This window comes from Vigna umbellata, chromosome 4, assembly GCF_029865625.1.
Source record: "Vigna umbellata cultivar VRB3 chromosome 4, Vumbellata_1.0, whole genome shotgun sequence".
Taxonomy (NCBI): Eukaryota; Viridiplantae; Streptophyta; class Magnoliopsida; order Fabales; family Fabaceae; genus Vigna; species Vigna umbellata.
Window position 1 is genome coordinate 74691567 of NC_142168.1, and position 17257 is coordinate 74708823.

Genomic DNA, 17257 nt, shown 5'->3' on the forward strand with positions numbered 1-17257 from the left:
TAGGGAGTGAAAGTTGTGTTTTGAATGTCTAAAATGTAAGTGGTAGTGAATAATGAATTGTATGATATAGTTAATTTAAACGTGGTTAATTGAACTAAAGTTTATAATGATTTGATACAAGAAAGTATCTAGGAATGAATATGTAATGAGTTATTAAGATGTGATATTTGGTAAGATACGAACATAGTTATTTTCAAGGAGGAAATATAATGTTGAGATCTTATAGGTTGTGTATTAAATGGGGATTTTGAAAAACATATTATATGACTAGATTCACATAGAAGAAGTCAGAAGAAATTATTTAAGAGATCGAGAGTCGTTATAAGACTAAAGGTTAATAGAAAAATTATGCATGGATAGTCGATAATCAGGCTTCAAAACTATTAATCAAACAAACGTCAAATTTTATGAAGATCGTGAAACGGGGGATCCTAGCACATAAAAACTACGAGGGTGTCAATGAAGACAATATCACTTTCAAGTTCCATCTAGCATAGATATCGTGAAAAAAAGACAGATTTATCAAGTGCTTCTTTATGAGATTGGTGCAATAAGATGAGCATTCATTTATTGGAAAGTCACTTCTGCTGGCTTTCATCAAAAGTTGGTAGAAGAAAGATGCACGTTGAAGATATCTATCAATAAACATCAAGAAGAAAATCGAGAAAAACAAAGTAGTAAACGACCTGACTCTTTGTTCACTTGAATAGATTTGAGAAAGAGTGATTGAGTGGATTTGAGAGGATTTGAAGATAAATTTTTGTTGTTGTTTATTTGAGTGATTTGGAGGTAAGTGAGAGTAAATTTGGAAGCAACGTTTGTGAGAAATAGTGTAGGATTTGATTGATATGACAGATTAAAAAAATTTACTTTCAAATCCATTCTCACATACATCCAAATTCACTCAAATAAACAACAACAAAATTTATCTTCAAATCCTTTCAAATCCACTCAATCACTCTCCCCCAAATCCATTCAAGTGAACAAAGTCTGAAAGTTTAATGGATGGTAATTACTCAAACCATGTGTTAAGAAGTGGACTTTAAGCCTAACTCAGCACTACAAAACCGGCTTGTAAGGTGAGGTTTGCACCCATCTTACAAGCTAGTTTTGTGGGGTTGAGTTAGGCTTAAAGTCCACTTTTTAATATGGTATCAGAGTTATGGTTAGAGTCTATCCTAATTATATTTGTTATTTGTTGGGCATATTGTTTCACCTGCTATCGAGCCATTATCGGATCACCCTTTAATGTCTAGTCTCATGCTCGAGATGATGTCTCTACCTCAGTGTGAGGGGGGGTGTTGGAAGTCCACATCGACTAAAGATAAGACCAATTTATAATATATAAATGGGTACAAATCTCACATTGCAAACTGGTTTTGTGGGATTGAATTAGGCTTAAAGTCTACCTCTGTTTGAACTTCAAAAATTATTGACAGTAATTCTAAGATGGTTATTTGTGGTTAAGTTTAAATTTGAATTCAAATTTTGTAACCCTTTAGGGAAGAGTCAGACGTATAAATAAGTTTATTATGTATTTTACCATAGTGACAAATTGTGGAAAATATCATACATTTTTGAACATTACTTTTATTTTTTACTTCATTCATTTATTATTACATTCCATCTTCATTTTCACCAAAAACAAAAAAAAAGAAACAAAAATTTTAAATATACAAAAACATTAATAAATTATGTGTGAGATCCTGATGAAAGTCCACATAAAAAATTGAATTTACCAAACGTGGGAGTAAAATTGTTGCATGAGATTAATAATTATTACATGAAATTAATGTTTTGCATCAAGACCGAAACATAAACTACACACCAATTAGGACTGTTAATACTGTGACGAAGAACCCATATCAAAGAGGTTTAATAGATAAAAACAAGTAAGAAATTGATTAAATTAAATATCCAAGAAACATATGTATTTAGATAATTAAAAATAATATAATAGATAAATAGTTCAGAGAAGCTAGATTTAAAAGATAAAAGACTGTAAGAGTAATTTTCCATTAAAAATAAATATTAGATTTTTAGTTTTCGAAATTGTGGTAATGTCATAGGTTATTTATAAGGTGAATTGTTCTAATATATGATTTAAAAATGTACCATTATCCGTTTTCAATGGATGTGATTTGAGATGATAATGGGTTGGGCAGTATGAGACCCCATAATCATTACTATATTAGTTATGAACTCTCCTTATTTCTAAATAATTGAAAAGCAAAAATGGAATTAATTTTAAGAAGATAAAAAATAAAATAAATACAAAGAATAAAATAAATTAGTGTTTCGGTAGGGATTTTGTGAGACCGAGACACTAACTTTTGACTTGTGTGCTCCGCTTGTATGCTTTCAATTTAGACTGATCGGTCCTCTTCTGTATTGGCCGCTCGGTGAACTTCAGTCTTGATCGCTTATCGGGATCGAACGACTATGAGCCCATAGTAACATAAACCTCCCAAGTCCGAGTTAACCGTAAATATTTAGCCGAACGGTTAACTATAGGACTTATAAGTTTGATGGAAGTTGTTCTCGTTGTAGTGAGGAAGTTGTTTTCCATGTGCCTCAAGTCGTTGTATCTTATTTGGGCTGAACGATTTCATGCGTTGAATCTTGTCATCCGTACAATATGACCGTCTGGCTACGTACTTGAGTCTTAGTTCATGTTACCAGGGCTTCCTGGTTGGCGAGAAATAAACCATTCGGTTTAAAGGGATTTTCCTCTCGGTCTGACATCAACTTTCTAGGTGACGGGAGGGATTTACCACTCGGTCTTTAACTTCAGCTTTCTGGTTGACGAGAGCGATTTACCTCTCGGCCGAGAGAGATTTACCTCTTGGTCTTTAACTTCAACGAGAGGAGTTTACCTCTCGGCCAAGAGGGATTTACCACTCGATCTTTAACTTCAACAAGAGTAGTTTACCTCTCGGTCGACAAAGATTTACCGCTCGGTCTTTAACTTCAACAAGAAGAGTTTACCTCTCGGCCGAGAGGGATTTACCTGTCGGTCTTTAACTTCAACAAGAGGAGTTGACCTCTCGGCCGAGAGGGATTTATCGCTCGGTCTTTAACTTCACGAGAGGAGTTTACCTCTCGGCCGAGAGGGATTTACCGCTCGGTCTTTAACTTCAACGAGAGGAGTTAACCCCTCGGTCTTTAACTTCAACGAGAGGAGTTTACCTCTCGGCCGAGAGGGATTTACCACTCGGTCTTTAACTTCAACGAGAGGAGTTTACCTATCAGCCGAGAGGGACTTACCGCTCGGCCGAGAGGATTTACCTCTCGATCTTTAACTTCAACGAGAGGAGTTTACCTCTCGGCCGAGAGGGTTTTACCGCTCGGTCTTTAACTCCAACGAGAGGAGTTTATCTCTCGGTCTTTAACTCCAACGAGAGTAGTTTACCTCTCGGTCTTTAACATCAATGAGAGGAGTTTACCTCTCAGCCGAGAGGGATTTACCTTTCAGTCTTTAACTTCAACGAGAGGAGTTTACCTCTCGGCAGAGAGGGATTTACTGCTCGGTCTTTAACTTCAACGAGAGGAGTTTACCTCTCGGCTGAGTGGGATTTACCGCTCGGTCTTTAACTTCAGCTTTCTGGTTAACGAGAGGGATTTACCTCTCGGCCGAGAGGGATTTACCTTTCGGTCTTTAACTTCAACGAGATGAGTTTACCTCTCGGCCGAGAGGAATTTACCGCTCGGTCTTTAGCTTCATACTCTTCTTGAGAGGCTTCTTCGCTGAATATGAACTTTAACAAAGTTAGAAACCAGTGACTGAGCATGAATTGCTAGGCTTAATTTATTCCATAATGAAAGCATAAGACAAGAACAAGAGTCTAAATCAAATGAAACTAAATTTAAACATGACACTAATAGAGTTTTGGATACTTCTCCTCAGTTGATAAATCCATGAACTGATCGTTCCCAAAGACGACCGGGACTTCGACTATAGCCCCGCCCCCGCTCGTCCTTCCTATAGGCCCGTTCAAGGCTTCTTAGAAAATATCCTTCCTTGGGGAGGCTTCTTGCTTCCTTTACATACCTACGAAGATGTCCCGCCCGAACAAGACTTTCTATTTCATTTTTCAGCGTAATGCATTCTTCTGTAGTATGTCCATGGTTCTGATGGAAATGACAGCTCTTCCTTTCGTCTGTGTTTTTTGGAGATGGTTTCCTTCAGGGTACGAGAAGTTTTTGCATTTAGGGCTTCTTTGAGAACTTTTGCCCTAGGTGCTTTGAGGGTTGTATAATGGTTAAACTTACATGTTTGGGGAAGTTCCCCACTTTTATAATTAATATCGAACGGTCGTCTGCTGTCCTTTCTGCCTCCGCCTTCGGCTTTTTATTGTCGCTTTCTCTGCGAGATTCGCATTTCTTCCATACGAATGAATTCAACTGCTCTTTTTGGAGCTCTTCCATAGTTTTTGGTTGTCGCGCATACAATTTTTCCGCAAAATATTCTGGTCTCAGACATGAAGATAAATTTTTGATGATAAAAGAGTGATTGACCTCTTTAACTCGTCGTGTGGTCTCAGTATACATTTTCATAAAGGCCTTCAAAGTTTCCTCTTTCTCCTGCTTAGTATTTACCAATTTCGGCGATGTTATCTCCTGTTTCCGATTGGAGGCATATTGCCTTCTAAAGAGGGTTTCCACAGTGGTGAAGCAATCCACTGTGTTGGGCGGAAAAGTGTTATACCATTCCAATGTCTCTTCCTTGAGTGATAATGAGAAGGTTTTACACATGATCGGGTTGTTGTTTGTATAGAATGCCATTGCATTACCAAACGTCCTTAAGTGATTGTCCGGATCGGTTGAACCATCATACTTATCCAATGTGGGCGGAGTTTTTTCCAGCATTGGAGTTTGCATGATGGTAGCTATAAAGGGAAGAAAACTGGTAGGCCGAACAGTATGCAGTTGGTTCCGTTCTACCTCGACCATTCGGGTTGGTGTGATTATGGCTTACTCCGTTGTCATTCTCTCGATTTGATGCGGATCGCTCGGGAGGGACCCATTTGGCCCTTAGCGCCGCAATCTCCTCTGCATGTCTCTGCTGCATCTCTTGTTAATGCATGCGCCTGCGCTTGTATGGTCTGCGCCTGTGCCTCAATCTGGGCTTGTAACTCTTTGATTAAATCTCTGGTGCTCTGCTCTTCCATATTTCTCGTGGTCACCATAGGGTGTCTTCAAGCCTCAGCCCCACGGTGGGCGCCAAAATGTTTCGGTAGGAATTTTTTGAGACCGAGACACTAACCTTTGACTTGTTTGCTCCGCTTGTATGCTTTCAGTCTTGACTGCTCGGTCACCCTCGTGCAAAAGGGGGAGGTACCTGCAAAAGGCACTCTGACGCTCAAGTTAGGAGCCGTTTTATGAACTGTTCCTTACAGTTAAATATTTAAGTCCTGGTCGGACATAAGTAGGGCATAGTGGAGTGAGAGTTGAATGTCCGTTTACCTCAAACTTAAACCCTATTTATAGAGTTTAAAGGAATCTGACTAATTAATTTACCTCTTAATGCTCATTAATGCAAACCTTAAGTGTCTAACGGTAGTCGTTACCACATTTATTTGTGCATTAACTCTGCTCAACAGTTGTGTCGGGACCGAACAACTAAGAAGCTTGTCGGGACCGAACAACTATAAGCCCATAGTAACAATTAGTAAAGTATAATTTTATGTTAAAAATATTTAGGTTTAATCATTTTAGGTTCCCATTTTCTGCAGAATTGTCTCAAATAGGTCTTCGTATTTTTTTTTATCTCAACTAGGTTTCTGTTTTTGCAAAATTGAGTCAATTAGAACCTTGCAGTTAATTGGATTAGACAACGTTAAAATTTCTATATCTTAACCTACTGAGTGTGCAAATTTTAATAACATGACACAATGTGGTCGCCTTAGGTCGAATTTATTTTATTTCATGTTTTAAATAATTAAACCTAATTTATTTGATGACTTCTAACAAAAAGATAAAATAATTAAACCTAATTTATTTTATGACTTCTAACAGCATTGCTCCATAGCCACGGTAGACATCTTCAAAACTTTGTTCAGCACCATCGTCACGCACGCCGCGTCCTTGCATATCTCCTTCCGCCCCTCCCTCGTCAAAGCACCGCCTCCACCAGGTTCAGCACCTTCTCCACCAGTGCTGGATCGTTCTCCAGCGCTGCCGAATTTAGCAATTCTGCAATTGCGCCTTCCTTCTCGGCTACTAAAATCTTCAATTCGGCGTCCGCGGCGATGAACTGCATAACGCTAACGGAGGCGAATATCGAATCGTGGCCTCCTTATTTCAGAACGAGAAGGAAAGAATCTAGATTCTGCCTGTTTCCTTTAAGTAAGGAGTTTCTCAATCCATCGCGATCTTCGACACCATCGAAAATTAGAAGAGGTGGTCGTAGCTTAATTCTGATGCCATGAACATTGTTATCTGCCATCGTCTAAGGCTATGTCCAAAATTTCTTCTCCATTCTTTTCCCAAACCCTCTTTCTTGTTTTGAACAACCACTTCTCATTCACTTCCCCAAACCCTCTTTCTCCGCCCCCAGATCCACTGTCCCAAACCACTTCTCGCAGATTCACTTCCGATTTACTGTTTAAGATTTGAAGATTTTAGAATGTATAAATCACCTACGTTGTATTAATTTAAAAGTTTAAACATTTAGGCCATTTTTGCTTACTGTTTTCATAAATAATATTGGATGAATGGAATGGAGGCACTGGTTGCCGGTGGCTGATTGACTAATCTCAGTCTCTGCGGTATTTGATGGCTAAGAAAAGCACAGGAAAGATAAAATACTTTTGAATGATCTGTTCGTACCATGCGTGAAATCACTACAACTTCAAAGACCCTAACAGAAGAGAACACTACATCTTCGAAGACCCTAACAGAAGAGGACATCCAAAGAAGAAGACAATGCTTTATTCTGTCTATTATAATTAAATTTCATCTAATGTATAATTAAATTCCACCTAATACAATTTTAGTATGCTACATCAGAACTAATTGCTTGTTCAACATGTCACGACTAAATAAAAACCTCGTCCATTAAAATTAATGACAAGATTCCAATTGACTCAATTTACATTAAAAAAATATACTTAATTAAGATAAAGAAAATATAAAAAATACTTAACGATTAAAAAAATATAAAGACCTTCAAAATAATTAAACCACATATTTATTTGTGTGATAGTTCTCCTGTGTATTTATTTGAACATGTGATCTACTAATGCACCATTATTAATTGTCAATGGATATCACGTGGGAAGGAAACATGTGATCTACTAATGCACCATTATTAATTGTCAATGGATATCACGTGGGAAGGAAAGGTATAGGAACAGGTGGGCTACTATAAACATATCTTTTTTAGGATCACTGTCGATTTCAATTTTACTTTGTTATTCTCGTATACGCTAAATATCTATATGTTTTATTCACATTCGCTGCCCTTCATTTTACTGCTGTAAAATTAACAAGTAAATAAATAAATTATATTAATTAAAAAAATTATAAGTAATTATTAAAAAAAACATTCTTATATTATTGGATCATGTAACATCCCAAAATATAGTGATAACCATAATCAGAATTAATTACATTAATCATTAAAACAGTGCAGTCTTTACAAAAAGATACGAGGTCCAAAACGTCGAACGGTTTAAAATACAAAATGTAATGTAGCCGACGGTATCCAAATTCTAAGACTAAACAAAAATACTAACAGCTACTACATGTCGAGCACTCTAGGGCTCGACCTTAATCCCTACTTCAACCGGTTCAACATCTTCCGAAATTTCTTCTGCCAGCGCCTCTTCCAGCAGCTCACTTCCATCTGCTCCCATCCACATGGATGATCATCGCAAGGATAAGACGGACGTACAAAGACAATCGACAACACAAAGAAGAGAACACAGGGTAAGCTTATGTAATTTAATTCATACATTAAAGTATCAATTCAATCAAGTCAAACATACCAAAATGATTCAACATAAATAAATAAACAAATATCCAATCAACTATTTCTAGACGGACCGTCCGGACTGTATGATCTGTGTAGCTACAGGCGTCCTTGCACCCGAGTGGTGTAGTAACTGGGATACACTCAACAGCTGCCACTCGAGGTTAGTCCGTTCTTACGTCGCCCATGTTAACTTATGGACTAAGGACCTCCTGCCATTCCCACACATGAACTACTCTCCTCTACGTGAAGACGAGTGTCACGGAATATCAGGATGGACCAAGCCAGCATTAGCATGCCCACAGTCATACTTTACCAAATTCCACATTCAACATATGTGAGTCGTTCCTCCCTGGAACGCTCGTACAACATTCATAAACGTTTAATCATCTTATATAATGTTCATCATTCAAAATCTTTCACTTTTATTTTCATTTTTGTCTTTCAGTCCAAGTACATAAATATTGAACTTTCAGCCCTCTTTATAACGAGGACAACCGTGAGGAACGAGACTGAAGAACTTACCCCGCTCCAAAATAAAGTAATACTGACTACCAGATAGATGAACGACCTGTATTAACACGGTGCTCGACACTGTCGGTCGACACAGATGAATGATCTGAATTACAAGGGGGTTCGACACTGTTGGTCGACACAGATGAATGATCTGTATTACAAGGGGGTTCGACACTATCGGTCGACGCAGATGAATGATCGGAATTACAAGGGTGCTCGACACTGTCGGTCGACACAGATGGACGATCTGTAATATCAAGGGTGCTCAACACTGTCGGTCGACACAGATGAAGGATCTGTATTACAGGGATGCTCGACACTGTCGGTCGACACAGATGGATGATCTGTATTACCAAGGGTGTTCGACACTGTCGGTCGACTCAGATGGATGATCTGTTATACAAAGATACTCGACACTGTCGGTCGACACAGATGGATGATCTGTATTACAAAGATGTTCGACACTGCCGGTCGACTCAGATGGATGATCTGTTATACAAGGATACTCGACACTGTCGGTCGACACTGCTCATTATGAGCTCTAAGTAAAAGACCTACATAGCTCATGCTCGACCAGAATCCTTCCCAAATGAAAGTATTCCAATTCAAAGAAGTTTACTAGAACACCAAACGGTCGAAAAAAAAAAAAAAAAAAAAAACAAGAACACCAACGGTCGAGAACCGTTTAATGTCGGACATACGTTATCATAGGGAAGTTGATATTCAAGTTTCACTTACATTCACTCGCTTCTAAGCATGTATATTTCTTATTCATACGTATCACTCATATCATACATTTCAACCAACATATTTCATATTCATTCAGTAAAGCAACGTTCGACCATGCATACTCAATCGACATACATCTCATACATTCAGTTCATATCATGTTTACATACAACATACAAGTATAAATTAAATTACTAAGCTTCCCTTACCTGGATAGCAGTGTACTCCCGAAAAGCAAGGTTTTGTTCGACCTCTAACAGCGTTCTACCCTCAGGTTTCGCTCAACAACTTTCACTTAATCGGTTACAGAACTAGGATCTGTTCGGTTCGGATTGAAGCTCACGGTGCCAGGAACGTTCCTACGGTTCTGAAACGTGATCGGGGAAGAAGGTGATGAGTTACAGTAAAGAGAAGGTGAGGGTTTCTAGAGAGAAGTTGGAGAAAACGAAAGGTTGGGTTCTGAGGAAGAAGATGAATGGTGCAGGTGAGAGAGAGTTTTTCAAAAATTCTAGTTGTGTTAACTCACGTTCGGTCGAACGAACGTCTCCCAAGTTGACACCTGCACACCAACTCTGAAATGGGAAGCTTCTCCCGCGACAGGTTGCGTGTGTGCATGCAGTGTTTGGTACGTTTTTAATGTTTCAGAGAAATGATGGGCGTGGCTTTCCGTGTATGCCAGAGAGGGAGGAAATCAGATTAGGTAGTGGGTTTTAATGGCTGAGAAATAATGTGGCGTGCATTAATGATGAGATATCAGAAATTATCTTTGCTAAATATCAAGGGTCTTACAGATCATAATCAAACAATTGCAACATAATCAATTAGTGTCATTCGTGTTTCAATTTCTAAAGTTCATATATATATGGCCACACATTAAATGTGTATCTGATATTTATTAAAATTAATAAAAATTAAATATATATTATATTTTATATATAATAAATAATATATTTAAATTTACATAAATCTCACATTAATAACATTAAATAGAATTTTTACAAAATATTAATCACATAGATATTTTTCAACATCATTTAAGTGATGTGACTAAAGCTAGTAAAACAGGTTGGCCTCCAATAGTCTCTAATATTAGTTGTGCCAAATTGGATAAGAAAAACAAAATGAGTTTTGGCGGATTTCATTGATCGATGGTTGGATCAACCTATTTTTAAAAATAATAATTATAATTTAAAAATTAATAAATATTATTTTATTGTATCTGTCTATGACATAAAAAATCAAAATTTGAAATTAGCATTATTTAGATTATGTAAATTAAAAAAATGAATTTGATTTTTCAATTTAGAATTATATCAATTTAAAAAAAAAACTGTACCAAAATCAGCCAAAGAGCCAAAATACATTCACCCATTGTGTCGGAGCATCATAATTTGAGTGTTATTTCCTCCATTACCTGCATCATTCCATAAATTAAATTAATAATAATTATTTTATTAAATTAAATAAAATTAATTTATAAATAATTAAATAATAATTTTCAAAAATTTAAATAATATTTATATATTAATTTAAAATACAATAAATTAAAAAATTAAAAAAAAACCTCAACAGATCGGATGTAACACATTGTTTTAATAATTTATACAATAAAATTTAATTATTATTTAAATAATAATACATAAATTAAATTAATAATAATTATTTTATTAAATAAAATAAAAAATTAAATAATAATTTTAAAAAAATTAAAAAATATTTATATATTAATTTAAAATATAATAAATTAAAAAATTAATAAAAAAGTAAAAACTTCAACAGCCATCGTTAAAAAAAAATTTTTTTTCAATGGATATCGACGTCCATTTAAAGAAAGAGATAGAGGTATAAAATATTTTAAAATATAAAATATAATTTTGAAATTTAAAAAAAATATAATGGTACAAGTAGTAATATATAATAATATAGGGTGGTGTATAATATATAATAATATAGGGTGGTGCAGAGAGTAACCCTCTCATACTTTCTCCACTAGATCATTTTCTTAAAGGAGAATGGTTACCTACTAAAATTCCTTTTATTTCACTTAATGTTGTCCTTTATTATTTTTTTATAAAAAATATAAAAAACCACTCCATAATCATTTTATTAGTTGTCAAGTAGTAACGGATATTAAATAACATTTTTTTTCCATTTTAATCATTTGTAGAAGGTAGTGGGCACCCAAAAAAAGTGGAAGGGACACCAATTCTTAAATCAGATCTTTATGACCAACTTGATATAAAATAACAATTCAAACTAAAAATCAACCACACATTACTGATTGTAAGGAGTCTACATCGTCATCAACGTATTTGCGTGACAATTTATACTATTATACATAATATCTGAAGGGAATCCAATTTCTCTGGCAGAAATATGACCAAAGATTCTTCCTCCCTACCCAGACTAATAAATCTGATAAAGATTCAATACTCACACACACCCAACTTCTACAACACATAATCATCTTCATCCAATTTATCTCTAACACGGCTGAATTCAAGCCACTTCCTAGACTTACAAACATTCATGAAATAGTATAAAGCAATCCCAAGAAAGGTCAAGAAGAAACTAGTCACATACACAATTTTTGAAGCCACACTCATGACATACACCAGAAGCACAGATGGTATCAAACACATTAGGACCAAACCAAAGAATCCCAACGGAACCTCAAATGGTCTTTTCAAAGCTGGGAATTTCCTCCTCAACCTTAGGAAAGCAGCAAACTCCAAAAGCATTCCCAAACTGTACAAGAAATTCACAGTAGATATGATATCTGTGAAGGAGAAGAAACACACGGAGAGTGCTATAACCGTTGAGACCAAAATAGCCATCCAAGGAGTGTTAAACCACCTTGACCTTTCTCCAAAAATTCTTGGTAAGAATCCCAAATCAGCCATACCCAGAAGCTGGAATGCAGCACTGCTGAGTTGAGCTTCAAACAGTCCAATTATTGACAAAACAGCACCGATCTCCATCCAAAATTTCAACCATTTCCCAGCAATGATCTCAGCCACATCTGCAAAATACCCTCCAACCCAACTTTTTTGGTCAAGTGGCATAGCTCCTGTGGCAGCCAACAAGGGAACAATGTAACCCAAACAAGTAAGCAACCCTGCAGATAACAGAGCCTTTGGGAATGTTCTATGAGGCTCCTCAACTTCACCAGCTAGAGTACTGGCACTGTCCCAAAAGTTCAAATTCCAAAAGATGGTGTTGAAGTAGAGTGTCCAGTCCCTCTCCACACCCTCCTGACCCCAACTTAGCCATCTGCTGGGATCAATCTTGGGCAAGGAAAAGAGAGAGAGTAACACAAAAGGCAAGAGGGAAACAATCCCCAAAGCAACTGCAGTATAACCCACTATAGCCAAACCAGAATAGTTGAGAAAAGACAACGTACAAGTGGAGAGGATTATGGACACAAAGCGGGGTGACCCAGAAGACAGAGCCGGGATCACTAGTTTGAGATAATCTATGCAGAGAACTGGGTATGAGGCTAAGTTGATAACCCCACTGTAGAACTTCCAGAAGCCCATGAGGGAACCCCAAAAGGGACCAAAGGCTTCATTAGCCCATATGACAAACCCACCATTACCAGGGAAGGTTGTGGCCAATTCTGCAGTGAGGAGGGCCTCGGGGATGCTCCAGATGAAGGGGAAAACCACAAAGCCAAGGATTGCAATGAGGGGACCTGCAGCCCCCACAGCAGGCTCTTCACCATAGGGGCCTCCAGCAACTTCAAAATAGATGAGAAAAACTAGAGGGAGAAGCGCTAGCTTCTTGTGTGATTTGGTGTTGGCGCCTTGTTGCTCTCTCTCTGCCCCTTCTCTGTGGTCTAAAAGATGTTCCTGAGAAGTTGGAGTTGAAGATTGGAGGGAATCCTCCATGTTGTGTTGATCGATTGGATTGGAAGTGTGAATCAAAGCCTATATGATTATTCCATCCAAATTCGACAAGATTACGGTGGATTAAGATTCCAATCAGAGGGTTGGAAGTAGATATATTTGTTTTCTCCACCGTGTACTTTTCTTTGCGTAATTCTCACAAACACCTTTTATGCTTGCACTCCAACTCCAAACCTAGCCAACAAACTACATTCATATTTGTCACTTTCTTCTCCTAGAGAACTCACAATTCTAGGCTTCCATTTCGTCAGAAAAACATTGACCCAACTGTTTTCGTCGAAATTGGCATTTGTGTAGCAGAATTTCCATTTTTGGAAAAATATTGAATAATAAATTTTATAAAAGTATATTTTCTCAAGGAAGCTTGTCGTTGCAGTCACCGCTTTCTGTTCTCAAGTCTTTTCAAGTTTTCAAATTCCAATTTCCTATTATCTGAAGTTTGATTAACGAGTAATTATGAACACTTATTCAATATTTTAGTGATTTTCTATAAACTAATCAAGAGAAATAATGTTACGCTTTTATAATTACTTATAGAAATGAATTGAAAAAAGACTTATCTTTCTCTTGCAAGGAAAACTTTAAAGAAATAATTGATGAATCTTTCTATTCGACATATAGGTATGAAAGGGACTACACTGTATTGGATTCATCATTCTCTAAGTTATTTTCTTACACGTGTTATTAGATATGGGATAGAAAACGTGCATGGCTTTCAGGACAAAGGGTTTTAGAAAACGCAAAAGTAAAGATAAAAGTTTTATGATGGATTATTGAATATTTTATATCAACGAAGAAAAAAAAATACTAACTTTGAATAGGGATTTTAAAAAGGATAACGATATTTTGACAATATTTTTTTGACAACATTTTAACATCATTTACGTGTCATTTTGTGATTTTTTTGACAACATCCTTGTTCTCGCAGCTCCACAAGCTTCCATGTTTTGTTTCGTTCTATTGTTGATAGCTCCTCTTGCATAGCTTCTCGCCACTCCTTGATCTCAATGGCTTGCTCTCATATGAGTGATTCAGCACCTGCAAAAAGGGCATACTGTACAATATCTCCAGTGTCAGTAATATCATTATCAGAGAACAATTCATGATTTGTGAGTCTTGTAGATGGGAAACGCGTTCTTTGTGATCGCCTTGTGTCACCATCTACACTGATAGCTGCTGGTCTGTTTTCTTCCAATTTGTTCTCTTCCATCCAGATGGTCATCACATTATCAGGTCTTTGAGCTGGGACAACTTCACTTTCTTTCCACTTGCAAGTAGTTGTTTCATCAACAATGACATCCCTGCCAATCATGACTTGTTGTTTATCTGGATCAAACATCTTGTAAGCACCTGTTGGATGATATCCTACAAGAACAAGGATTTCACTTCTATCATCAAGTTTCTTTCTTCTTTCAGCTGGTATGTGCCTATAGCAGACTGATTCAAATACTTTCAAGTGTCGAACATCAGGCTTTCTCTTCGACCACATCTCTTCTGGTGTGTAATTTGATAATGCTTTTGTAGGACATTTGTTCAGAAGATAGGTTGTTGTTGCGACTGCTTCACCCCATAGAAAGTTAGGCAACCCCTTTCCTTTGATCATGCATCTGACCATGTCCAAGATCATTCGATTTCTTCTTTGAGCCAACCCGTTGTGTTGTGGGGTATAAGGTGTAGTGACTTCATGTTTAATTCCTCTATCAACGCAGAATACACTCATATCTCCTGAATTAAACTCGCCTCCACCATCGGTTCTAAGAATCTTGATTTGTTTGCCCGATTGCCTCTCAACCATGCAGCAAAATTTAACAAAGCAGGTGTAAGTCTCTTTTTTTTCTTTTAGCAGATATACCCAAAGCTTTCTAGAAAACTCATCTACGAAAAGCAAAAATTATTTGTTACCTCCTAGGGACGACACATCGAACGGGCCACAGACATCTGCATGAATGACGTTCAACACCTGTATTGCTCGCTTGGGTGCGTGTCTTTTGAAGGCACACCTAGTATGTTTACCAATAGCGCACCCTTCACACACTTTGCTTGGTGCAGTAAACTCAGGAATACCCTTCACGAGGTTTTTATCTCTCAATTGACACAAACTTCTGAAATTCAAATGTCCAAAGCGATAGTGCCAAAGCCATTCTTCTGTATCCGCGCCTTCTGCAACTAAACATTGCACTTCAACAGCATTCAAGTTAACTTTGAACGTTCTATTCCGAGCAAGAGGTGCCTTGATTATCAATCTCTGTTTTTCGTCATAAACCTCAATATTTTTTTTCCGTAAATTCATAGTGTATCCCTTTTCAAGGAGTTGGCAAAGACTTAGAAGATTACTCTTCATAATGGGCACATAAAGGACATTGTGCATGAACACAAATTTGTCATCTTTTCGTGTGATCAACACCTTGCCTGAGCCTTCTGCACGAATTATACTATCATCTGCGAAATGAACAACGCTCTTGACACTAGTGTCTAGATCAATTATCCATCTTTTATTACCTGTCATATGATTAGAACATCCCGTGTCAAGATACCATGACATGTCCTCCCTTGCATGATCAGTTTCTCCTGTCAGTGACACCTGTTCTACTTGTGTAGTGTTCCTAGGCCATTTGTCGTTCTTTACTCTGGTTGTGTTTTCAAAGAAATCACCGTGTGATGTAACACATTTATCATTGTTTCTTCTATCTGTGACGATAGTCATCAGGATGACATGGTCTGATTCAGACTCCAGTTCTTCTTTCGCAAGATTCACTTCATCATTCTGATCTTTCTTAACATTCTCATTGTGCCAGCACTCTGAGGAGTAATGACCATATTTACTACACGTAAAACACTGTATATTCCTCTTATCAGGATTCTTTGTGCCGCCTCTGCCTCTGGGCTTTCCTCTACCTCTACAACTGCCTTGTTCGTTGCTTTCAACATCTTTGTTTTGTTCACCATTGTGTTTACCTCCATTTTTGCCTCCACGACCACCGCGAGACCTACCTCTATTTCTGCCATTCCCACGATTCTTATAAATCTTGACTTGCAATGCTTGATTGGTGTTTTGCACAGTATCTCGTTCTGCAGCTTTTCTCTCCATCAAACGTTGTTCGTGAGCTTCAAGTGAATTTTACAGCTCTTCAACCTTCATTTTTTCAAGATCTCTGCTTTCTTCAATGGCAACGACAATATGGTCGTATTGGGGCGTCAAGGTTCGCAAGATTTTATGGACAATCTTCTTGTCTTTTACGATTTTGTCACATGCACGCATAGCATTAACAATCACCTGGATTCTGCTGATATATCCCTCTATAGTTTCTTGTTCTCCCATGCTTAGCAGTTCGTACTGCCTCCATAGCGACTGAAGTTTGATCTTTTTTATGTTTCCAGCAGTTCCATATTCGTCTTCCAAGATCTCCCATGTTTCTTTGGTTGTTACTGCCTTGGACACTTTCTGGAACACTGATGGAGAGATACACTGATGCAGAATCATACGTGCTTTAGAATCCATCTTCTTCTTTTCTTGTAAGCCTTCTTGGCCTCTTCCGAGTCGCTCTTCGTCGGTTCCTTGAACCCTTTCTTAACAATTTCATCAATCTCCTGAAAACCCAGAATAGCATCCATCTTCACAACCCAATCTTCATAATTCTTTCCGTCAAATATCGGTAGATTATTCTGGATCATCCCCGCCATTCTTCAAACGCAACGCTTTCTTCACAGCACAATTTCTTGCTAAGAATGGCTTCTCCTAGGTTCGGAAACCTACTCTGGATACTACTGATAGGGATTGATAGAGTGTGTAGTAGCAAAAAAGAGAAAGAGAGCACGGGAAGAGAGAAAAACAATGTAGAGATAGTAAATTCGAAAAGTATTGCATATTAGGTAAACATAGTATATATACAAAGTGTTTACTGTCAAATGAAAGAAGTTAAACTTTCTGATTTACGATTTACTTTTTAATAACAATTACTCTCCAACATCCATAAAAGTGTTTCAGAAATATTAAAAATAATACCTATTTGATTTATCAGTTTCTTGTTAATTTAATCAATTTTCTACTTTATTCCTTTTCTATGAGAATCTTATTACCGAGATATCGTTCTAGCATTACTCGTTGAATTCAAGTTTTTTAATATTTACA

General features: G+C 37.1%; 1 protein-coding gene and 1 pseudogene across 1 annotated transcript; both read right to left on the reverse strand.

The window, feature by feature from the left end:
• Positions 1-11470: 11470 nt before the first annotated feature.
• LOC124827127 (putative polyamine transporter At3g13620 pseudogene) lies at positions 11471-13501 on the reverse strand (annotated as a pseudogene).
• A 2745-nt stretch (positions 13502-16246) lies between these two features.
• On the reverse strand, positions 16247-16809 carry LOC148201295 (uncharacterized). The gene is made up of 2 exons (XM_088113157.1): positions 16612-16809; positions 16247-16570 (listed from the first exon to the last, which is right to left on the reverse strand). Exons 1-2 carry the CDS (start codon positions 16807-16809, stop codon positions 16247-16249), a joined length of 522 nt encoding a protein of 173 aa, XP_087969283.1.
• Positions 16810-17257: the final 448 nt, after the last annotated feature.